The following is a 20686-nucleotide window of genomic DNA, read 5'->3' on the forward strand; positions in this document are numbered from 1 at the left end:
GATTTGATCTTTCTTCTGATAACAGCTAGAAATTACGGGGTATGCGTTGGCTATGGGGTACGAGTTTATAGAGTACATATATGCTAGGAATTGCATTCCATATGTGGCATGACAGTTTGTATTCCCTTTGAATAAGTTCAGTATATATGTAAAACGTTGTAACCATACTTTTTGAAATACTATTTTAAATAATGAAAGGAGGATAATTAACCCACTGAAAGATTTACTTATTATCCTAATCAATAAAAGTTAATTATGTTTCTATAGAAACATGATTTGTTAGTATAAAGCATGATTCCAGAAATTGTTAGGAGTAATATTTATTACATTTTATCTTATGAAGACGAACGAGAAAGTATACATATTTAAACTTTTCAATTTTCCACCGAATTTTGAGAAATATGTAAAATTTTTAAATTCGGTACATTTTATAAAACTTAACGAATTTGTAGCAGAAAATGTACAACTTAACATTGATTTATTAAACAACGAGGGTGCTTCGATATTAATAAACTATTACATTCATATACATGTAATGTGCATATTTCATGTCTTTAAAGAGATGGATATACTAAAGGAAAGCATAATTTCATTAAATCTAAGAAAATTGTATAAGATGATCCGCGTTTTGTTTTCTTGGAAATTTTAAAAAGTTCTTCCGTATCGACTGACAAGTGACACGAAGTGAGAGTTCTTCGGTCGGTAAAGCCGACTTGACACGCAGGAAAAAGGGTGCGCGAAAAGCAGGAAGTACCAATGTGGAGCAAATTCCAGTGACCGTAGCAGTGTAACGAAACTAAGAAGGGTAAAAAAAGGCGCGAGAAGAAAGAGCGCACGGCGACAAGTCAGAGTTGGTGTGTCTTCCTCTCCCTTTCGCTCTCTTTCTCTGCCTAAAAGTTGACCTCGAGTTTCAAGGGTAGAGAAGGGTTTGCAGTCGTTTGCCCCTCTACCTTACCGGGGACTACGAGCCATGGCTCTCGAATTCTCTACGAACGGAAGAGAGAAAGCGACGTTGCCTCGATGTCAGTAGTGGTAGACTCCCGCCATCCCCACCACTGCTGAAATGTAGTTCGATTGGTCGGCGTACTCGGGTTTTCCTTTGTGAGCGGGCGGGTGAAAGCGTGGCTTGGCAACGCTGTACGAGTTCGCCGGCGTCCGCTGGAAGGAAGGCTAAGCTCGTGCAAGTGGAAAAAAGACAGAGGAACGCAGAGAAAGAGACAAACAGACAAGTAGTGAGTGAGACTTCGGGTCGGTGTGGAAGGGGATCGGGTTGGAGAAAGAGAAAGAGAGAATATACAAGCGTCCAGCCAGCCCGTCCTCGCCAGGTTCGCCCTCTGTGTGTGCGGCATCGCGTGTAGAGTCGGTGGCGAGAGAAGCAATCCGCGCGTAAGCTTCTCCATGTGAAAAAGCTATTACGCGTTCCACTACTACTGTGCAACAGCCAACGTCGGTGTGTATATACACGTAAAAGAAGCATTGCGTCTCTATGCGAGCGTGGTGTCGCATAGAGTGCGTAATTAGCACCGTGTGTACGAGCAAGTAGAGAGAAGAGGCCGTCACGTTTTCGAGGGAAGAAAAGGGCAATATAGATATATATATATATATGTATATATATATATATACTATGTATTTTTCGTAAGGGGAACGATAGTGCACGCATAAATGAACGAAAATACATATTTATTATTAAATATTATTATCGGTGACTTCGAAAAGAAACGTTGTGTCTCTCGAATGAAAGGCTCTATGAGTACTTAGGGGAGGGAAGAAAAGGGAAAGAGAGAAAGAGAAGGAGAGCGAAGAGAGAAGAGACGGCAAGAGAAAGAGGGAGAAAAAGAGAGACGGAGAGACGCGGCAGTGTATCTGTCGATGGTGGGGAGACAGAGGGAAAAAGAAAGAGCTAGAAGGGGAGAGAGAGCGCCCTCCCCTACCCACCCGCCCGCCCTCCTCCTCTACTCGCCATACCTACTCACGGAGCTAACGAACGGTTGAGCGTAGCGTCGAGTAGACCGCATCCCAAGTATAACGTTCGTATTCACGAGGACCTCCTCTATACATCGTCGTGGAAAAAGCAGCGTGTATGAAGCCGCTTGTGCTACCAGGAGTACTAGTAGTGATCGTGTAGTGCGCCGGCTGGACAAGAGAAACGTGGTGTGACAGTGAGAACACAGTAGCGCGTGCGGTGCGTGTCGCGCGATACACGACGGTCACGAACAGGATCCCGTACGAATGTGAGGGTGCGTGTGCGTATATGTGTGTGTGCATGTAGAGAGGTATACTTTGTCGGTGGTGTGAGAGCAAGCGAGCGAGTGCGTGCGCGCGCGCACAGCGTTCGCGTGCGTATGTGTGCATGTCCTGTATGAGGGAGACAGAGGAGCGTATGTGTGGTGTATGAGTGCGTGTCGTGTAATTTCTTCGTGCATCCTCTTCTTTTCCTTGGTTGGTGGTACCGTTTGTGGTAAACGAGGCCGAAGTGACAGACAGACCGTCCGCGTGTACGATATGTCGGAACACCACCGCGTTGCCGGTGGCTGGGGCACAGCGAGCCCAGGAAGCCGCGAGGATGCCTCCGGTGGTACCGCCTGGTGGCCTTCGGGTTTAAACGCCGTATCTGCCGAACAACAACAGCAACAACAGCAGCAACAGCAACAACAGCAGAATTTACATCAACACCTGATGAATCAACAGCAGCAGCAGTTAACGCAACAACAGCAAGCACAGCAACAGCATCATCAGGATATCGTTAGGAGTACCGCTGCCGCTACCCAGCAGCTTTTCTCCTACAAGATGGCCTCCAGCTTTCAGAATCCAGCCACCACGGGCACACAGTCGAATCCCGTCTCGACGTCTACGCCGGTTGGCTCCTGCATGAGGGGAGGCTATGATTATAGATTAGGAACGGGGCCCGGAACAGGCGGAGGTGTACCTGGTACACCTTCCGCACCACCGCCTGGCGTACAGTGGTGGTACCCAGGTGGAGTTATGGACGCCGGCCAGAACAACCTGCATCAGCAATTGCAGGGCCAACAACAGCAGCACCTCTCGCCCATTACCACACAAACGTCCACGCCCCCCGTTATGTCCCCGGTATGTTGCGACCACGATCGACCCCCTTTATGCTTCCTCTTTTTCTCGTTATTGCCTGCTTTTTAATTTCATACAAGTATATTCTATTGTTTTTTTCACCCTATACATCATTACATTTACATACATTTATATATATATTTTTCGCTTACTTCTATTTGCGCGGGATTCTTTTATGCACTTGGAAGAAAAGCGGCTGAGATATACGGTCTTTTAATATTTCTTGTCAATCAGTTTCGTATCGCTTTTTAACCGATAGGTTTAACATCTCTCTCATTCTAACTTATTAAATATGTTGCGGTTTCTTTCAAAAAGTTGCACTTCTGTTGCATCTCGTTCTTCAACTACCTTTTTTCTGTTCTTTTTTCGTAGATAAAGCGAGAAATCTAGTAGTGGTTTGTTAGTAACTATGCGAAACACTGAAAAGAAAAGTACTTTTTTCTAGTGTTTTACGCTTAGTGATATAGAATAATACTTGTAACAAATATCCGAGTTGTACAGTTTCTCTCTTTTGTTTTGAGAAGAACTGACGAAAAGAAGAAAATCGATTTCGACTAACTGGGCAAGCATCACTATTTCATTCTGTCTGTGAACCGAAGAGAAAGAGTAAAGAGCATAATTACAGTAATTATGATAACACGTGACTGAACGTCAATTTCTCCTTAGCCGTGTAATATCTTCATAAAGACATGCTTTAATATGCGAGAATAATTCTAAGAATTTTGAACTCTTGTTATTCTGTTTGTCGCGGCTGTAAAAGTTTAAATGGTCGTCATTGTGATGGTTATACTTTAACACGAACGACGTTTTGAATCATTATACCCGTAGCTATGTCGTCGAGCTGTTTATCTCGACGTTATTAAGGGAAAGCACTTAGCAGGAAATAATCAGATGGATTTATACTTCATCTCAAATATCTAACAATTGGATTAGCAAGGGCAATACGCTTGAAAATCGTTATTTTATCTTGTTAATTCTTTATTTTTTATATTCTATTGAAATCACCGATAAATCGCTATTTTCATTAAGAAAAATTTCATTAGTTGATAAAACATGTCAACGATCGATGATAATTGACTCAAATTAGTCATGAATTTTCGGCTCTATTTGCGTTGAAAAAATCTTAATAACTGATTCTATCGTGCTTGCTTTCGTACTACCGTCTGCGTTTCATCCTGACTCGCGTCTCTTGCCCCACCGACCGTTGTCCGCTATTGATTCCGGGTTTCGTGCGGCCTTCTTCGTACGTACGTTCGTACAGCGGCTCTTGCCGTGCCGGTTCCCTTCTTTTTTTTCGATTCCTCTGATCGAAGTGTTTTAGGCATTCACGATTGGAAATAGAAATTCCGATTGATCGACGTTCCTTTGATAAGAAATCATTTTGTTCTTAGTTTGCTTTTTTCATTTTAACACAACAAAATTCTATTTTATAGAATTTTCAAATGTTTCTTCTTTTTAGACCTTCTTCATTTATTCATGACTGTATTTTATTGGACTTTTGCCAGATATTTTAATTACTTGAAATATTTTGGCCATATTTGAATACTTTTTCGTAATACCTATTTAAAAATTCCTATTTTTTTCAAAGATTTTCTGGACGATTTGAAGTTTAGTTTTTGATCGTCCTGGTTGAAGTATTAATCGTCAGTAGATAGAGAAAAATTCTAATTCACAGCGTCATTTCTTTGGTACAAAGAGGCGCCTCTTTTTAATTGCTTTCGTTGATTAAATATGAAATGAAGAATTTTATTTTTCAGAGATTCTGAGTGATTGAAAACTTTTTTAGTCGTTTTCTTTATTCGTATATTTATTATTAATAAGTAAAAGAAGCTCCGAGCAATCGTATGTCCGATATTGAAAAATATTCGCATTGGAATTGATTTCGTGAATCAAATATAAAATTCATATCTCCGTATTGTTGGTTCGTGTTTTATTCATTTATATTGGAAAAAAGAAATTTAGACTCTTTCCGATAAAAGTTAGGCAATTTTCCGCTTTATTTATAAAATAAAATGACGAAATTATAGTCATTTTTTCCTCATGAATTTCCTAAAGTTGGTGTCTGTTCGAAGGTTGAGCACAAAAGAGTAATTCTACTTTTCAATGATGTTAAAAGTATAAAATTCTGTTTCGTGAATACTGTTCTTCATCTTCTATTTTACTGGATTTTATGATTGCAGTTATTCAAGTATATTATTACATTTCCTGTACACAAGTTCGTGTTAAATTTACAGAAAAATATTCAAGAATATTCAGCTTTTCAGTTCTTCTAACGATAAATTAAACTCTATTTCAACCCTGTACAGTTTCAGAATACTTCAAAATTTCAGAAGGATTATGTTTCATATTTTAATATGATCTTTCATATTAAATTCTAACACGTACATAATACATATATAAAATACATAAATGCATAAATACATAATATGCGATGGATATAAATTATAAATCCCTAACGAAAAATAAAAGTAATACTAGCAATATTGAATCTGGGTATTCCAATATTTTCGAGAAATTACAAAATCCTTCGAATACTTTTAGTTATTTCTCCACGATATTGGATATACTGGTTCTATAATTGTCTGATTTTTGTCCTAATTTCAGCAAGTTTTAATTCATGTATATGTTCTAGTCTAATTAGAGTTGAGCCGCACGTGTTTAATAATACAATTTGATATCTGTACTGCGTATCTTTTAACGGCAAAATTAATTGCCGGTTTATGAATTATTTAACGTTTGGGAAGCAAAAAATACACGTTAATCAGACTGTTTCAAATCATAATATCATCTTTTGTGCATATTTTAACAGTAGAGTTACAAGCATAGACTGTACAATGATAAACGTGTGTCAGTATAAATATTCACACATTGTAAAGTTGTCCTATGACAAGTTCAGATTTAGCGAGATGTCAACAAGTCACTGTTGAATCTCTTACATACGTAATGCACTAGGAATAGGTTTCTTACATTGTACTTAATGTAAATATACATGCTACAATATTTCTTCAGAGCACTTAGTTTGAATCATGAAATGATTATCTTGAAATAATTTTGAAAAGGATATGGTTAAAAATGCTTTTATTCAAAAATATGGTATGAGACACTGTACTATAATAGATATGAAACACATAAACATATTAATTTGAAATTATTACTTCCACACTAATCTTTATTAATCTAGAATCGCGCGATATTAACAATATGAGTTATTAACACGTCACTGATGAAACACGTAAAATTATTACTTCCCTACAACTTTTTATTGCTCCGGAATAGCAATGTTAGAGAATGTCGGTTAAGAATGTCTGTCTTTAAAAATACCGTGTTTTTTTCCCCGAGATTCCAATAAAGAGCATTCAATATCGCGGAGCATTGAAAACGTATTTGGAGCAATATTAAAAGCAGAGCTCGAATGAAAGTTAAGATTAAAGTCTCTGTATCTATCAGATGGAGAGAAAGTCAGAAAGTGGTCCGAAAATTTAAGATTACAGTGATAGAGGTAAATGGAGGAAATAAACTTACGTTCTTTCTCCTTGGATAAAATGTTGAATGTATCATTATTCAAGAAAACCTTCTTTGCAATTTTCTCTTTGCGAAAAGAAAAGATTGGAACTATTGATTCGATTATGCGTACATCTCATAAAATAATAAACGATATTCGTCCAGAAATATTGCGACTTCTACGTTGCAGATTTTACCAAAACAGTAAAAGTTATTTCAAGGAGAATTTAAAGAATGAACATAAAATTTATTTTGTTTATATTTTTTGTATATAAATGTATGTATGAAGTATACAAACAAATATTTTTAAAACTCCAAAAGATATCTCTATTGGATTTAGGATCTTGGAATTTCTTATAATTTCGTTCCGTTGAATTTTACTTTACAATAAACTTAGGAGTTGATCTTCTTAGTTGTTCTGACCGCTTTTCGATATCAGGGAATAAACGATGCTCCGATTTTATCAATAAAATAGTTCGAGCTATGAGATATTTCAAATGCCACCTATTTGTTCGGTGATATGTTTGGACATAAATTTGAAACAGTAATCAATTTTCGATGAAACTTTATGTAGTGATTCAAAATGGTTTATGTATCAAATCTTTACATAATATGTTTCTATTGTACCAATGTGATTACACGGAGGATTTACTGAAATATTATAACTGCAAACGATAGTTGCAAACATCGTAAAACAGTATGGTAAACGAGAAACCGGTATTAACAGTAATAAATGATTCCTTAATCTCCAACGAAGATACATTGAAGAACGTTTAAATATGGAAAAATATTTCCATTATTTTTAATGTTTGATTAATTCCTGAGATCGGTTAAGATCTTATATTCCTCGACAACGTGTTTTAGTTATAGCAATATAAAGTTTCGAATAGTGGATCGAGTGGTTTATATTATTCTTAACTCTGATGCAGTCTTCGGATTTTTATATTGTAATCCTTGTTCCAACCAGTAAAAAGAAACAAGAATTTATATATGTCTGCAGCAATTCTTTCGTATTTTTTTCAAACTTGAGAATATTTTTAATAACAGAAAAACACAGATTGTTTCGAAATTGATCCAGTGTGACGTAGTAGCGTTAGGAGGAATTCAATCTTTATAACATATGGTATAATTTTTGGAGTTCAAAATGATGTACATATAATGAATTCTTATTTTTCAGATATTGCAGATGAAAGTATTGCTACATTTTTAACATTTTGATTGAATCTTGACATTCTTTAGTATGTTAATTGTCAAATTATCTTAAACATGATTACAGAATATTATTTTTTTTTTTGCAAAGGAAATGAAATGCAGCAATGAAGAATACATATTGCATGATTATTCATGAAATGCACATTAGTTCGTATATTTTATCATTACAAAAATCTTAGAACATTTGATTGCAATTTTAGAATTTAAAAAAGATTAGAAGTAAATTAAATTTTAGTTTTCTTCAGAATCATATCCTTTTGGTGAAATTTGTTCTTCAAGTTGTCATATTATCTCTTAATCTTTCGTTTAAATAATTGAACACTTATTTAACTTGTTTCCGCCAAAACATATTAAATAACGTACACGAAGGTACAATAAAAAGAAGTTATTTGTTAACTGGTTAGATAATTTAAGCGTATTTAAATAAATAAATAGCTTTGGAATTAATTTGTTTTGAGTTTAAAAGACACATCTCAGTAGTAAGGTTTTATAATTTAAAGTGGATTCTTATCATCGAGTAAATTATACTTTTTACGAATGTTTAAAGAAAATATTTTTACTTGATCATTTGTGCTCGATATTTTACGAGATCTCCATTTATAAATATACAAAACATAACATTAAAAACTTTGTGTAGAAATTCTTGCAATTTATTATCTCTTAATTTATTAATTATACAGAATTTTATTTTTTGTCGATATAAATTTGCAAAAGAGTAAATAACTACATGAAATACATTATTTCTACATCAATATTTTATATCTACATTGACCTTAAAGTTTGCAAAAAAAGATAAGGCTTTTTTGAAAAAAAAAAAGTAATAACCAATAGTAGTGAGATACATGGCATAAATACAAAATTGTTTTTAAGATATCAAAAAAGATGTTAGTAATATACTGATATAAATATCGCTGTAAGTGATATATAAATTTTGTTCATAGATTTAAAATGCAGTACACATAAAAAGAATCTCCAAAATTTTCACTGATAAGTTTTAATACGATATAAATTTAAAATACGACATCAACGAAACTTAAAGTAATATATTAATAATATTAAATTAAATTAAATTAGAGTACATTCTTTCAGGAAATCTTCTCTTGAAAATCCAATGAATTGTGTTCAGTATTTCATTTTATTATCTAAATCGTCTTCATCTTTTTTCTTCGGCAGTTTCTGTCAATTAGATAAATAATTGAACTAAATTTTAATATTAAACAAATGAGGGATATCAATTTCTGTTTGATCGTATATGTAAATATTTGTTGGGTACACGTAGTAACATGCAATCTAGAAGTAATTTTAGTTGATGCTGAAAACACGATCTCGTTTAATGAAGTTTGTACATACATCAATGTTCATTACGAACACTAACGATGTTCGCAAAATTTTAACTTTCTCGTACTACGCCGTTCGTTTCGATAATATATTTCTAAAGTACTTATTTTTTTGTTATCACAATGTAAATTATAATTCTCTTTTCCGTATAATGCGCATCGCTAATGAAATTAGTATATCGTGATGTCATATAGCAAAGTTAAGTACTCTTCATTCATCTTTTTGTTTTATCATTTATCATTCTCATTTTACTGGAAACTGTAAAAGACATACAATATAATATAAGCATGATTTTTATTAGAACAATTCTTCTTTTTGTACTGTTATTCATAGAGAATACATACAGATTTGTTCTGCTATATTTTGTGGGTTTCATACTCAGAGAGAGGAAAATAATTTACTCGTCGATAGGTATATTACATTAAATACATTACAAGATATTCCATATAAGTATAATGATCAAATGAATTATGATATTCTCACATTAGATGCATTTTTGTTTCTATTTTCAACCACAATGAAATTGTAGTTTAAAATAGATACTGTAACCTTATAATAATAATATGCAGCATGATATTAACAGTAGTATAATATTATACTGTTTAATATCCGATAAATAGTACAGGATAATAATTGTTTAGTTGTCGACTAGCCTGTTGCCAATTCATTGTTATCTATAACTGTACGATATTAATAAATTATTTAGAATAATTTATTTTAACTTATATTATCACTAGGAGAATTATATTTCATTAATAAACTTGGAACAAAATATTGACTTGCAAAACACTATTTAAATTATATACAAAAGGTTGGTGAATGTTATCTTTAACAAGAAGATAACAGTGCTAGGCATCACGCAATAAATTAATATTTGAAACTTATTTATATACTTATTAAAAGATTATATGTATATGTATATTATATATTAGATATTAGAAATGATATTCATAACAATTATGCTTATTAATACAATGTATTATACAATCATCATATATTATATTATGTCATGAAGGAATTTTGTTTCCTGTACACATAGTGTTTTAAACAGCTAGCTTCTAGAATTATAACATAGCTGCACGCAATACTATTATGCGCCTGGTATTATTTTCGTCTACGAAGCAATGCTTTGCACGCAGGGAGAAAATCTGATTAGAAATAAAAAACTTTATTTTTCAGAATCCCTTTATTAGATTCCGAATTCGTATATTAGAGATAAAAAGGTCGTTATCAATATATTGCACGTAATAGTAGTAATGGGTTAAATTAACATGTAGCTACGTCTCGATATGGACTAATTATTCGATATCTTTTAACAATTATTCAGACAGATTCTGGCTTTGGATGAGAGTATCGAAGAAGTTTCAAAGCTAATTTGAATAATATTCGCTAGAAAACACGTCTTTAGAGGCGGCTTCTGGTCTATTCAAACATTTGGCAATCCAATACAGTATTCATACCTGTATATTATGTTTAGAGTAGAGTTTATCACAATGTGAAACAAAGGAGAATTGTACGCATAACAAAATATGATGGCTCGAATCTTGTAACTTTGAGCCAATCTACATTACCAATTCGATACGATAATTAATCAATTTCTGCAAGAAAAAAAGAAGAATAGCAATTTTTTTAGTCCGTTCGTTTTGCGTTAAAAATAAAACGCGAGCGAATTCTTCCTTTTTTTAAAATATTCGTTAAACGAGAGTTAAGAGGACACTGATAATTACCACCGTGTTTTTAATAATGATTCTTTTATTGCAGCACCAGATACAGCAGTTACCGCAGCAGAATAATCTCCAGCAAAATAACGCTCAGAGTTTACAACAACGAGACAATATGCCGAGAGGAAAGGATTCGAAGCCAAGAGGACGGATGACCGCATACGCATTCTTCGTTCAAACATGTCGTCAAGAACATAAAAAGAAACACCCCGAGGAAAAGATTGTCTTTCGAGAATTCTCTAAAAAGTGTGCAATGAGGTGGAAGGTAAGAGACATTAAAATATTTCTAGAACTTCATCTATTTGAGATATAATTAAAATTCTATCGTTTTACTTCCAAATTAATAATAATGAAATTATAAAAGCATGTTACACATTTTATAGGGAATAAAATATATGAGTCTTTCAGAAATACACGTTGACCAATTCTATAAATTGAAAAGTACAGAAAAGTGACGATGTTACAAACAGTTTTTCAAATTCATCTTAGAATTTACCATTATTTATGTCATTTTTCATCATAATGAACTTATGGAATTAAGTCATTTGTTCTTTGAGGATTGAATATTAATTAATCGTGTATCATGAAATTAAGAAATTAATAAAAAATGAAGTTGTTTAGTTTCGTTTCTGAGAGGCTCATGTAAAAAGTTTATCGTTAATAACCAGAATTTACAGATTGTTTTTTGTTTTAAATAATATTCGTTTGATTTAAAGCTTGATAATTTAGAAAACTGAAGTAAATTTATGGTTAAGCAAGATAAAGGGTTTTACAGAAATGAGGGAAAAAAGATTAGAATTCAGACAACAAACTTACCAGAAAGATTTAATCAATGAAAATAGTATGTACATATAAGCAAAAATTATTGTCGTGCATTTATTTATATTTTTAGAATTATTTATCAAAATTTTTCACTGTAGAATAGCATGTGTGTTATAATTAATATGTGTTTAGTTCATTAATTATAATAATATTAACACAAGCTAATAATGCTAATAAATTATAATGTAATAATTATTACAGTTACATTAGTTACAATCTATTATTTTTGCATTATTCTGCATATTGTAAAATGTAATATAATTTCCGAACTTCACAGCATTTACGTCTTTGTGGGAGTTACATTTTCAGAAACTGATTTAATTACCAGATATATATCTAGCAGTATAATTCTACATATTTTATGTAATTCTATAATTGAATAATGTGGCTTATAAAATCGAGATTTTCACATTAATATAAAGAGCATGATATATATTTTGTGATATATAATAAAATAATACACATATAGGAACAAAATATCAGAAGAATATATTTTATATAGACATATTTTGCCGACATAAATATACAATAAAAAAACACAAACGTATTTAAACAAGATTAATAAGAATGCATAAGATATAAAAGTATGATATTTGTTAGTGCGCATAATACTAAACTTCGAACGAAAAAAACTCTGATTGGATTTAGAATATATATTTCTAATGAAACTTCTTTGCACTGTTTTAAGATATAAGTAACTATAATTAGTTCGTTAAACATGTTTCAGGAAATAATAATAATTCCTAGCGTTGTTCGCTGGAGTAAAAGTGTAACTAATTTAAGTAGTAATTTACAGTTAACTGACCTCATCTGGAAGTTGCTATACGTTGATTTCTTTGAAGATAACTTGTCCGTATCTTTTTATACATAAGGCAAGCTCCCACAGAATCATTTTGAGTGCATGAAGTTTTACAACAAACTGATAATAGTACAAGCTTTAAAAAAGAAATTATTTATGAAGTTACTAAAAAATATCTTAACTAATAAAGGAAAATTCTTGTAGGAAAATATTTTATATAAATATTTTGCAAATAAGTATATGTATTTCTTTTATGAATGAAAAATGTTATAGGTAGTTAGACGTTGATTTCAATGAATAAAATTCCTGTTTGATCGATACACAGTAATGAAATATTTCGATGAAATTATTTTTTTATAATACGAAGTATTGAAATGTTTTAATGAAGCCATTTTTTTATAATACACCATCAATATTATACTTACGCTTAAATCTTGATTATATTTGTCTGTGTAAATTTCTAGTCAGGAAAGTAATTTTAAAATGGACAGATCAGGAATATTTCGGATTAACGGTTAATCATATACCTGCTACTCTCTGGGATCTTGTCATGAGCTTGATTAGAAACTGGACCGGTTTACGACTCGTTGTTCCTTAGAGTTCGTCCCTTATATCGTATAGTATGCATCATATCATAAAACTAATGATATGCCAATCACATGGCTGTCCTTTAATTTTTAAATCGTTTAGTTGAATTTTCTCTTATTCATTAAAAACATTGTAAAATATACTATAAAATTCGCAGTTAGTCTAACAGGTAATAAGGTTGTTAGCCTTTTTGACAAATTTTGGATTAAAATTAATTTTCCCTTGAATTTTGTCTAACACAAGTATAGTTAAATACGAGTTAAATACAGGTCGGAATTATTACCATTAGAATTACTATAAAACACGTAAATGCGAATTGTATTTTCCATTAGGAAATAATTTTGTTTTGCCAATTATTTATATTTTGTATAATACTTATAAAACTACTGTGCAAAATGTGTATAATAAAAGTACGATTAGAAAGCTGCAAGTGAATAAAATGTATTAATTTGAAATTGATTTACATTTTAGAAAATATTTTCACGTAATGTCTGTCACGATTACTTACTGTTTGATAAATATCTATAAAATAACATGTAATATATTACTTATCGCAAACTTTTCGGTACGTTAAGAAGTTCAGATATATTTTTCGGTAGAAGAAGTTTTGCAAATGTGAAACAACGTCACTTTGAACAGGTGCTACTCCAACATCTGGTCATCCTACCCCTCGAAAAGGGAGAGACACTTTCTGCACGCTCCTCTTTTAGATTACAGACCAGATGGTCTTTACGATTAAAGACATTGACCTCCCATTATCTTACTAAAATGTTGGTCTCAGCAGCTGTAAAATTTTTAAATGTTCTTCCACGAACTATCTCGTTTTCAAGTATATTTTTGAGCGCAGAAGGCTGGTTACATATATATAATTATATTATATACATTTTTGCATCTTCAATTCTTCCATGGATATATAAACATTCGTAGCCTACTTATTATTAGGTATTCTCCAAATTAACAATATTTTAATTACTCGCCATATTAGCTTTTTTCCTTTTTAATAAAATATGTCGTTCATATTCTTTTGAGACGTAACAAGATATCTAAGGTAGAAAAAAAATATATTCAAAAAATATTTTCAACCATATATAAAAATCACTTCTCCTTTGATTAATCCCAAGTTCATCTGCACGATCCCATTCTCGTACTTCATCATAAATGATTATACCAACAAAGACGATAAAAATATATTCAGGTTCTGTCAGTATTTGCAACGTGTAATAATATAATTATTATCTATTACTGTTCATTCTAATTTTTTAGTTATAAGGACTAAATATCTCTGATTTTCCTCAATAATACTAAAAAAATATTAATCAAAATATTAAGTAATTTATATACATTTATATACATAATATAAATCACTTGTTAATTTTTATTAATACTTTTCACAATTATTGCACTTTTATATATATGATTCAAATTATATTTACATTTTATACTATTGCGTACATATATAAATGTGTAAACCAGTAAATGTGTTATAGTTATAATTGTTTTATGTAAATTATAAATTTAGTATCACACAAGTATGTTTCTTATAATCATAATGTGTACTACATGTTTGTAGACAATGTCAGATAAAGAAAAGAAGCGTTTTCACGAAATGGCTGAAAAAGATAAAAAGAGATACGATGCAGAGATGCAAAATTATACACCACCGAAAGGAGAAAGTAAAGGCAGGGGCAAAAAACGCAAACACATCAAAGACCATAATGCTCCTAAAAGATCGCTGTAAGTAAATATGATGAAATTACTTAATGTTCATAATGTAATAAAACGCAATTAATATATTCAGATAATTTTTAATTATCTCTAATTATTATTTGCATTTATATTTATAAAACCATAATTTGTGTATGTGTACGCGTGTAATAATGATATTACGTTTTATTCGATAGATCTGCCTTTTTCTGGTTCTGTAACGATGAACGTGGAAAGGTGAAAATGCTAAATCCTGAGTTTGGTGTAGGTGATATTGCTAAGGAACTTGGTAAAAAGTGGTCAGATGCAGATCCTGAAACCAAATCGAAATATGAGGCTATGGCGGAAAAGGATAAGGCTCGATATGAAAGAGTATGTATAACATAATTATATATGATTCAAACAAATTATTAGGTATTCTGTATTGTATTATTAAATATTAAATATATCTTATATTTAAACTACAGTATGTACGAATATATTGATAATGTTAGCAATGATTTATGTGAACTCGATATATATTATGTTTTGTTATTTAGGAAATGACTGCGTACAAAAAGAAAATGAAAGATGGTGCACCTGTAGTAGGAGTTCCAGCAAATACTGTAAAAAGTGACAGTGAAGAAGAGTATAAAGAAGATGATGAATAGCGGATGCACGACAAAATTTCATCTATCACCCCGTGTCCTTGATCCTGAAAGCATACCTCACCTACTGTACGTACCATTGATCTTAGCGTGAGCGTACTTACACCACTAGGAAAACAAATAACTAATCACCAGTCCCTGATTATTTACAATAATAATTAAATACCCGCGATTATAATAATTATTTTAAAATTGTATGTATGAGAGGTGCGAAAGAAGATCGTATGAATGACATTTGTATTTTAACATATTGATAGTAACATGTAAAATGGCGTAGGATAGCAGAATGGAAAGATATGGTGACCCTACTTTCTATCAGGTGGAAGGCGCAGGGGCTCAATCATTGTTGACATTATGTTTAGACTATGTTGAAAGCTGTTGCAGCTATGTAAAACTGGATACGGTGGCTCCATAGTTGGGCGGTATCATTCGAAATAATTTGATATTTATCAGTTCAGTTCATTCGCTGCCAGTGTAAGAAGACTTATTGTATATCCTTGTACAGAATATTTCTTTAAATCAAATCTGTCGCAGGTGGGGTATGGGGCTGCTTTGTATGAATGTAATTGATTTAAGTACGTGTCGTATAGTTGTAAGTATTAGGATAAGTATATATTTTAATGCAACTTCGATTCTACATCTGCGTCAACATGTGATAGTTTCCACAGACGATGTATTCTAAACCACGAGATTGAGCCTTATAGCTTATAAGTGATCAAAATCGAAACAAGATATTTAATTCGCAACTTTGTAAAATCAAATTTGGGCCGATAACCCAGCCATGGAGCAGTAGTATTGTAAAAAGTACAATACGTAAAACGTATAAAACACAATTAATTCTTATTTGTAAAAACAAGGCGATTCGATTTATTTTACATAACTGATAAAAATTTCGTTTTTATGTTATATTAGTAATAATTATAATTTCAAATCTTTTATAATCGTATAAAGTAATGAATTTTTGTTCTTATTGAAATTAGCGACAGTCGTTGAAGACAAACTAAAGTAAAATTATTCTTTGAGTTTTAGCAAATTGAAGTAGTCCCTGCCCTTACCATCGTCATTCTCCCTCTCATATTCATTTTCCAATAAAACGAATACGTTAAAATCCTCTCAGAATCATGTGATTCCGTTCATTGTTTAAGAAAGTAAGATAAGGCGTGTCTTGTATTGCCTCGAGTCATCTGGTGTACAGCAGGCTGTATTATAATAAATTATTGTGGTTTCTTGTAATATTAACATTCCTAGATCCTAGTGTGTACAGAATTTAATCATTGAGATTAGAGTCAACTGTGTAAGAAGCATACCAAAAAAAGCAGGCTAAGTAATGCAAATATGAATTTCGTGGCCAAGATTGGTATGCAAAATGAATATACAAGAGGCTTCTTTACAGTCAGACTGACTTGCACCTTGATTTGGCTCAGCAGGTAACCACTACTTTTTGACGTAAAAGCTTTTCATCCCCCCTGCACATTATCATGTAATGTGTGATTATATAAGCAAAACCTGTTCTAGAGGGAGCTAGAGGATGAATACTGTAAAATATGAAATTGTAATATTTTAATACTGATTTGCAGATGTGCATAATTTTAACATAGCTGGTTAAAATGAATTGTACTGATACAAAGGTATCCATTTGATGGAGATAATTAATAAAAACAGATATTGAAAATTACGGCAGAATTTTCTGTGTTATTATAGGGGAATTATAACAGTTACAAAAGAATGTTTGTTTTGTATATCTCTTAGGATAAATAAACTTTTAAAAAAATATGTGAATATGTTTCTGGTACTGCTCCGAACCTGTTTCTAAGCATGTATATGTCCGAAATATTGGATTCTCAAAGCAGTACTAGATTTAGAGTACTAACATTTATATATATATATATATATATATATATATATATATATATATATATATATATATTTATATAAAAGTAAGTATAGTCTCTATTTGTTTATGATATAAAGTATTATTTTTCACGCTGCTTTCTTATAATATGGAACATGTGCATTTTACACGTTTATGCTGGTGCTATTTACATCAGAATTAGAAGTTAACTTAAAATCGGAAGTAATGTGTTAACTTATTTCATATTATACATATTACATATTTCAACGCAGAAGGATGTTACTGTACTTTTTTATATGTATCTCGTAGGTTCAAATAATTTTCTATTATTTTATATAAATATTACTATAGATTATAAATACCATTGATATAGTATTCCTAATAATAGATGAATAATTGTTACCTATAATATAAATTTTTTCATTCATAATCTGTTAGAACAGTTCATTATTTCTTACCTATAATTTATGATTCAATGATGTGCATAAAACATTAATAAATGTAATAAATAATATTTATTTGATTTATAATCTTACTGTAATAAACTAGCGAACGAAATGTTTGCAAGATTTATCATTGCATTTAATTACAATACAATACAATACAATACAATACAATACAATACAATACAATACAATACAATACAATACAATACAATACAATACAATTAATACAAAATATTCACTATATAAAAGTTTAGTCCTTGATAATTGTGATATAGTGCATTCTAAATGAATATTTTGCTATTATATTGTAATATATCAATTATTATTACATAAAAATTTTCCAGCTCATTCTATAATTAGGATTATAATTGGATTTTGTTTTTGTTATAGGTACATAACATTAGTATATTATTCTAAATAAAATACATATATATCTAAGAAATAAATAAAAATATATATAATCAAATACACGTTACAATGCAGTGCAATTACTGGAATTTATATATTGTATTGGAAAAATAACATTAATTCGATAAAGATAACACTCATAAAAATGATTGTATAACAATGTTGCATTAATATTCAAAGTTATAAATGATTTATGAAAACAGAGAAATTTGTGACATATGTTAGATATAACATTATACTACTCTGACTATAGAGTTTTTGTGAAATCTTTCTGAAAATGATATATCTTAAATTTAAATTATATTTTTATTTTCTGTATAGGTAAGTATTATTAGTAATAAATGAATAAAGATATAAAAATGTTCTATTCTCTTTTATCTGCACAAGTAAACATAAAGAATGGTAAAAAATATAATTTTAATATATATCATAAAATATAATAATTGTTGTATTATTAACAAATAAGTTTAGAAGTAAAACTGTTAGATAAAATTGAAGATATATTGATTTTTTGAAAAATATATTTATATGCGGGATATATATTTTTTAACCCTTTGCAATCCGTTGTCGCTGTCGTAGCGACATTGTAAGTGAAACTAACAACTTCATTGTCGCCGTTGCGGCAACATAGAAACAATAGTTTATTCCACACATTAACAATGAATAAGAAAGCTTCAAGTAATCTGCGTAGTCTATTTTTACATTTAAATTAAAATAATCTTCATTTTTGCTTAGAAGTTTGTACTGTTACATTTTATGTATAATTGTGCGTTAAAATTATTATAATCTTTCTTTTTTTATTTACTCTGAAAATGAAAAAAAATGAATTTTCGGAAAGCGAAGAGGAATTCGAACTTAGATTTTATAGTGACGATTTGGCTGAAATTAATAGTACAAATGAAAGTAGATATAGTGATACCGAGAGCGATAGTGACAGCAGTGATATTATAATTAATCGAAATCGAAAAGCTCGGCCTATTGAATCAGATACCAATGATACCGCAATCTCCACCACGGAAGAGGATGATTGGATTAGTATTACAGAGGATGGGTACAGGCCTACAAGAGTAAATTATTCAATAGGAACAAAATCGACAGGACCACAAATTTCTTCTAATATTTTTGAACCTATTCAGTTTTTCAAACTATTTTTCACAAAACCACTTGTTGATGAAATAATAAAGGAAACAAATAACTATGCAAAATCTGTGTTGAATTCAAAGAATCTAACTAAAGACTCTATATGGCAAACATGGCATGATGTAAATGAAGATGAATTCTGGGCTTTCATTGGAGTCATCCTAAATATGGGTACAATGCCTATTTCTAACATGCAAGAATATTGGTCGACTAAACATAACAGTAGAATCCCTTTTTTTTCGGATGTATTTACAAGAGCTCGATTCAATCAAATATTTTGGATGCTTCATTTAAAAACACCTGACTCAGGGAGCAAAAATCTCAAAACACATATACAACAAGCCAGCATTTTTTTAGATTATATAGATTCAAAATTTTCTGAACACTTTATTCCTGGTCAAAATATTTGTTTACACGAATCAATAGTAACATTTAAAGGGAAAATTTCATTTATTACCTATAACCCTATTAAGCCAACAAAGTGGAGTATAAGAATATATGCGATGGTAGATTCTGAAACTGGTTATATCTATACTATCTTACCTTATTATGGGAGTATTACATCAGGAAATCTTATTCGTCCAGATTTACCAGTTAGCACTAGGATTCCATTGCATTTATATCAAAAGTTGTTAGATAAAATTCCAGAGGCACAGGGTTATCATATGTTTACTGATAGATATTATACCAGTATACCTTTGGCAGAAGAATTAATGAAAGTAAAATGTTACTTGACTGGTACCATAAAAGCTAATAGAAAAGATATTCCGATGTTTATTAAAAAATCAAAATTTTCAGATAAGAAAATTTTTGTTTATAATAAAAGAAAAATCATGTTCTTAGCCTGGAAAGACAAGAGAATTATGTCACTCTTGAGTACTTGGAATGATGCTGGAATGATAGATTCAAAAAGAATTCTACAAGGAGGTAAAGAAGTAAACATTAGAAAGCCTAATGTAGTTGTCAGCTACACAAATTCTATGAGCAGCATAAATCGAACTAATCAATATACATCTACTTATTGTTTTTTGAGAAAGTCTCTTAAATGGTGGAGAAAAATGTTTTTTTGGGGCATGGAGGTGTGTGTAATTAATTCATATATCATATATAAAATTGTGAAAAAAAAACAAAATGAGAAACCATTAACACATTTGAAATATGTTAAACTATTAGTCGACCAACTAATTAATAATTTTCGACAAGAAAGATTTAGAGCTTCTACATCATCTTCTGAAATTAGATTAAATGGGAAACTTCATGAAATGCGTAGAGGTAAAAAAAGAGATTGTATTGTTTGCTCCAACAGACAGAAGAAAGGTGAAAGACATGAAACGAGTGAATACTGCAATACTTGTCCTGATAAACCAAGAATGCACCTTGGGGATTGTTTTTCAAGATATCATAAAATGAAGAAATATAAATAG

At 31.1% G+C, this 20686-nt stretch overlaps 2 protein-coding genes across 2 annotated transcripts; both read left to right on the forward strand.

Annotated features, from left to right (window-relative positions):
* The first annotated feature begins 487 nt into the window (after positions 1 to 487).
* Positions 488 to 17091, forward strand: LOC100650757 (high mobility group protein DSP1). Its single transcript, XM_012321057.3, has 5 exons — positions 488 to 3087; positions 10897 to 11121; positions 14636 to 14799; positions 14967 to 15141; positions 15309 to 17091. Exons 1-5 carry the CDS (start codon positions 2392 to 2394, stop codon positions 15417 to 15419), a joined length of 1371 nt encoding a protein of 456 aa, XP_012176447.1. The 5' UTR covers positions 488 to 2391; the 3' UTR covers positions 15420 to 17091.
* Positions 17092 to 18934: 1843 nt separating this feature from the next.
* On the forward strand, positions 18935 to 20686 carry LOC100650634 (piggyBac transposable element-derived protein 4). The gene is made up of 2 exons (XM_048414727.1): positions 18935 to 20000; positions 20106 to 20686. The coding sequence occupies exons 1-2, from the start codon at positions 18935 to 18937 to the stop codon at positions 20684 to 20686; spliced, it is 1647 nt and encodes a 548-aa protein (XP_048270684.1).

This window comes from Bombus terrestris, chromosome 3 (genome assembly GCF_910591885.1).
Source record: "Bombus terrestris chromosome 3, iyBomTerr1.2, whole genome shotgun sequence".
Classification (NCBI taxonomy): Eukaryota; Metazoa; Arthropoda; class Insecta; order Hymenoptera; family Apidae; genus Bombus; species Bombus terrestris.

What these genes read in the sequence shown, in the direction of transcription:
- LOC100650757 (XM_012321057.3), top strand. Translation starts at nt 2,392, where the DNA reads ATGAGTGCGTGTCGTGTAATTTCTTCGTGCATCCTCTTCTTTTCCTTG. An exon ending in AGTGTGCAATGAGGTGGAAG is followed by an intron (nt 11,122 to 14,635) that starts GTAAGAGACATT and finishes ACATGTTTGTAG; the next exon opens with ACAATGTCAGATAAAGAAAA. An exon ending in AATGCTCCTAAAAGATCGCT is followed by an intron (nt 14,800 to 14,966) that starts GTAAGTAAATAT and finishes TTTATTCGATAG; the next exon opens with ATCTGCCTTTTTCTGGTTCT.
- LOC100650634 (XM_048414727.1), top strand. Translation starts at nt 18,935, where the DNA reads ATGAAAAAAAATGAATTTTCGGAAAGCGAAGAGGAATTCGAACTTAGA. An exon ending in AGTAAAATGTTACTTGACTG is followed by an intron (nt 20,001 to 20,105) that starts GTACCATAAAAG and finishes TCATGTTCTTAG; the next exon opens with CCTGGAAAGACAAGAGAATT.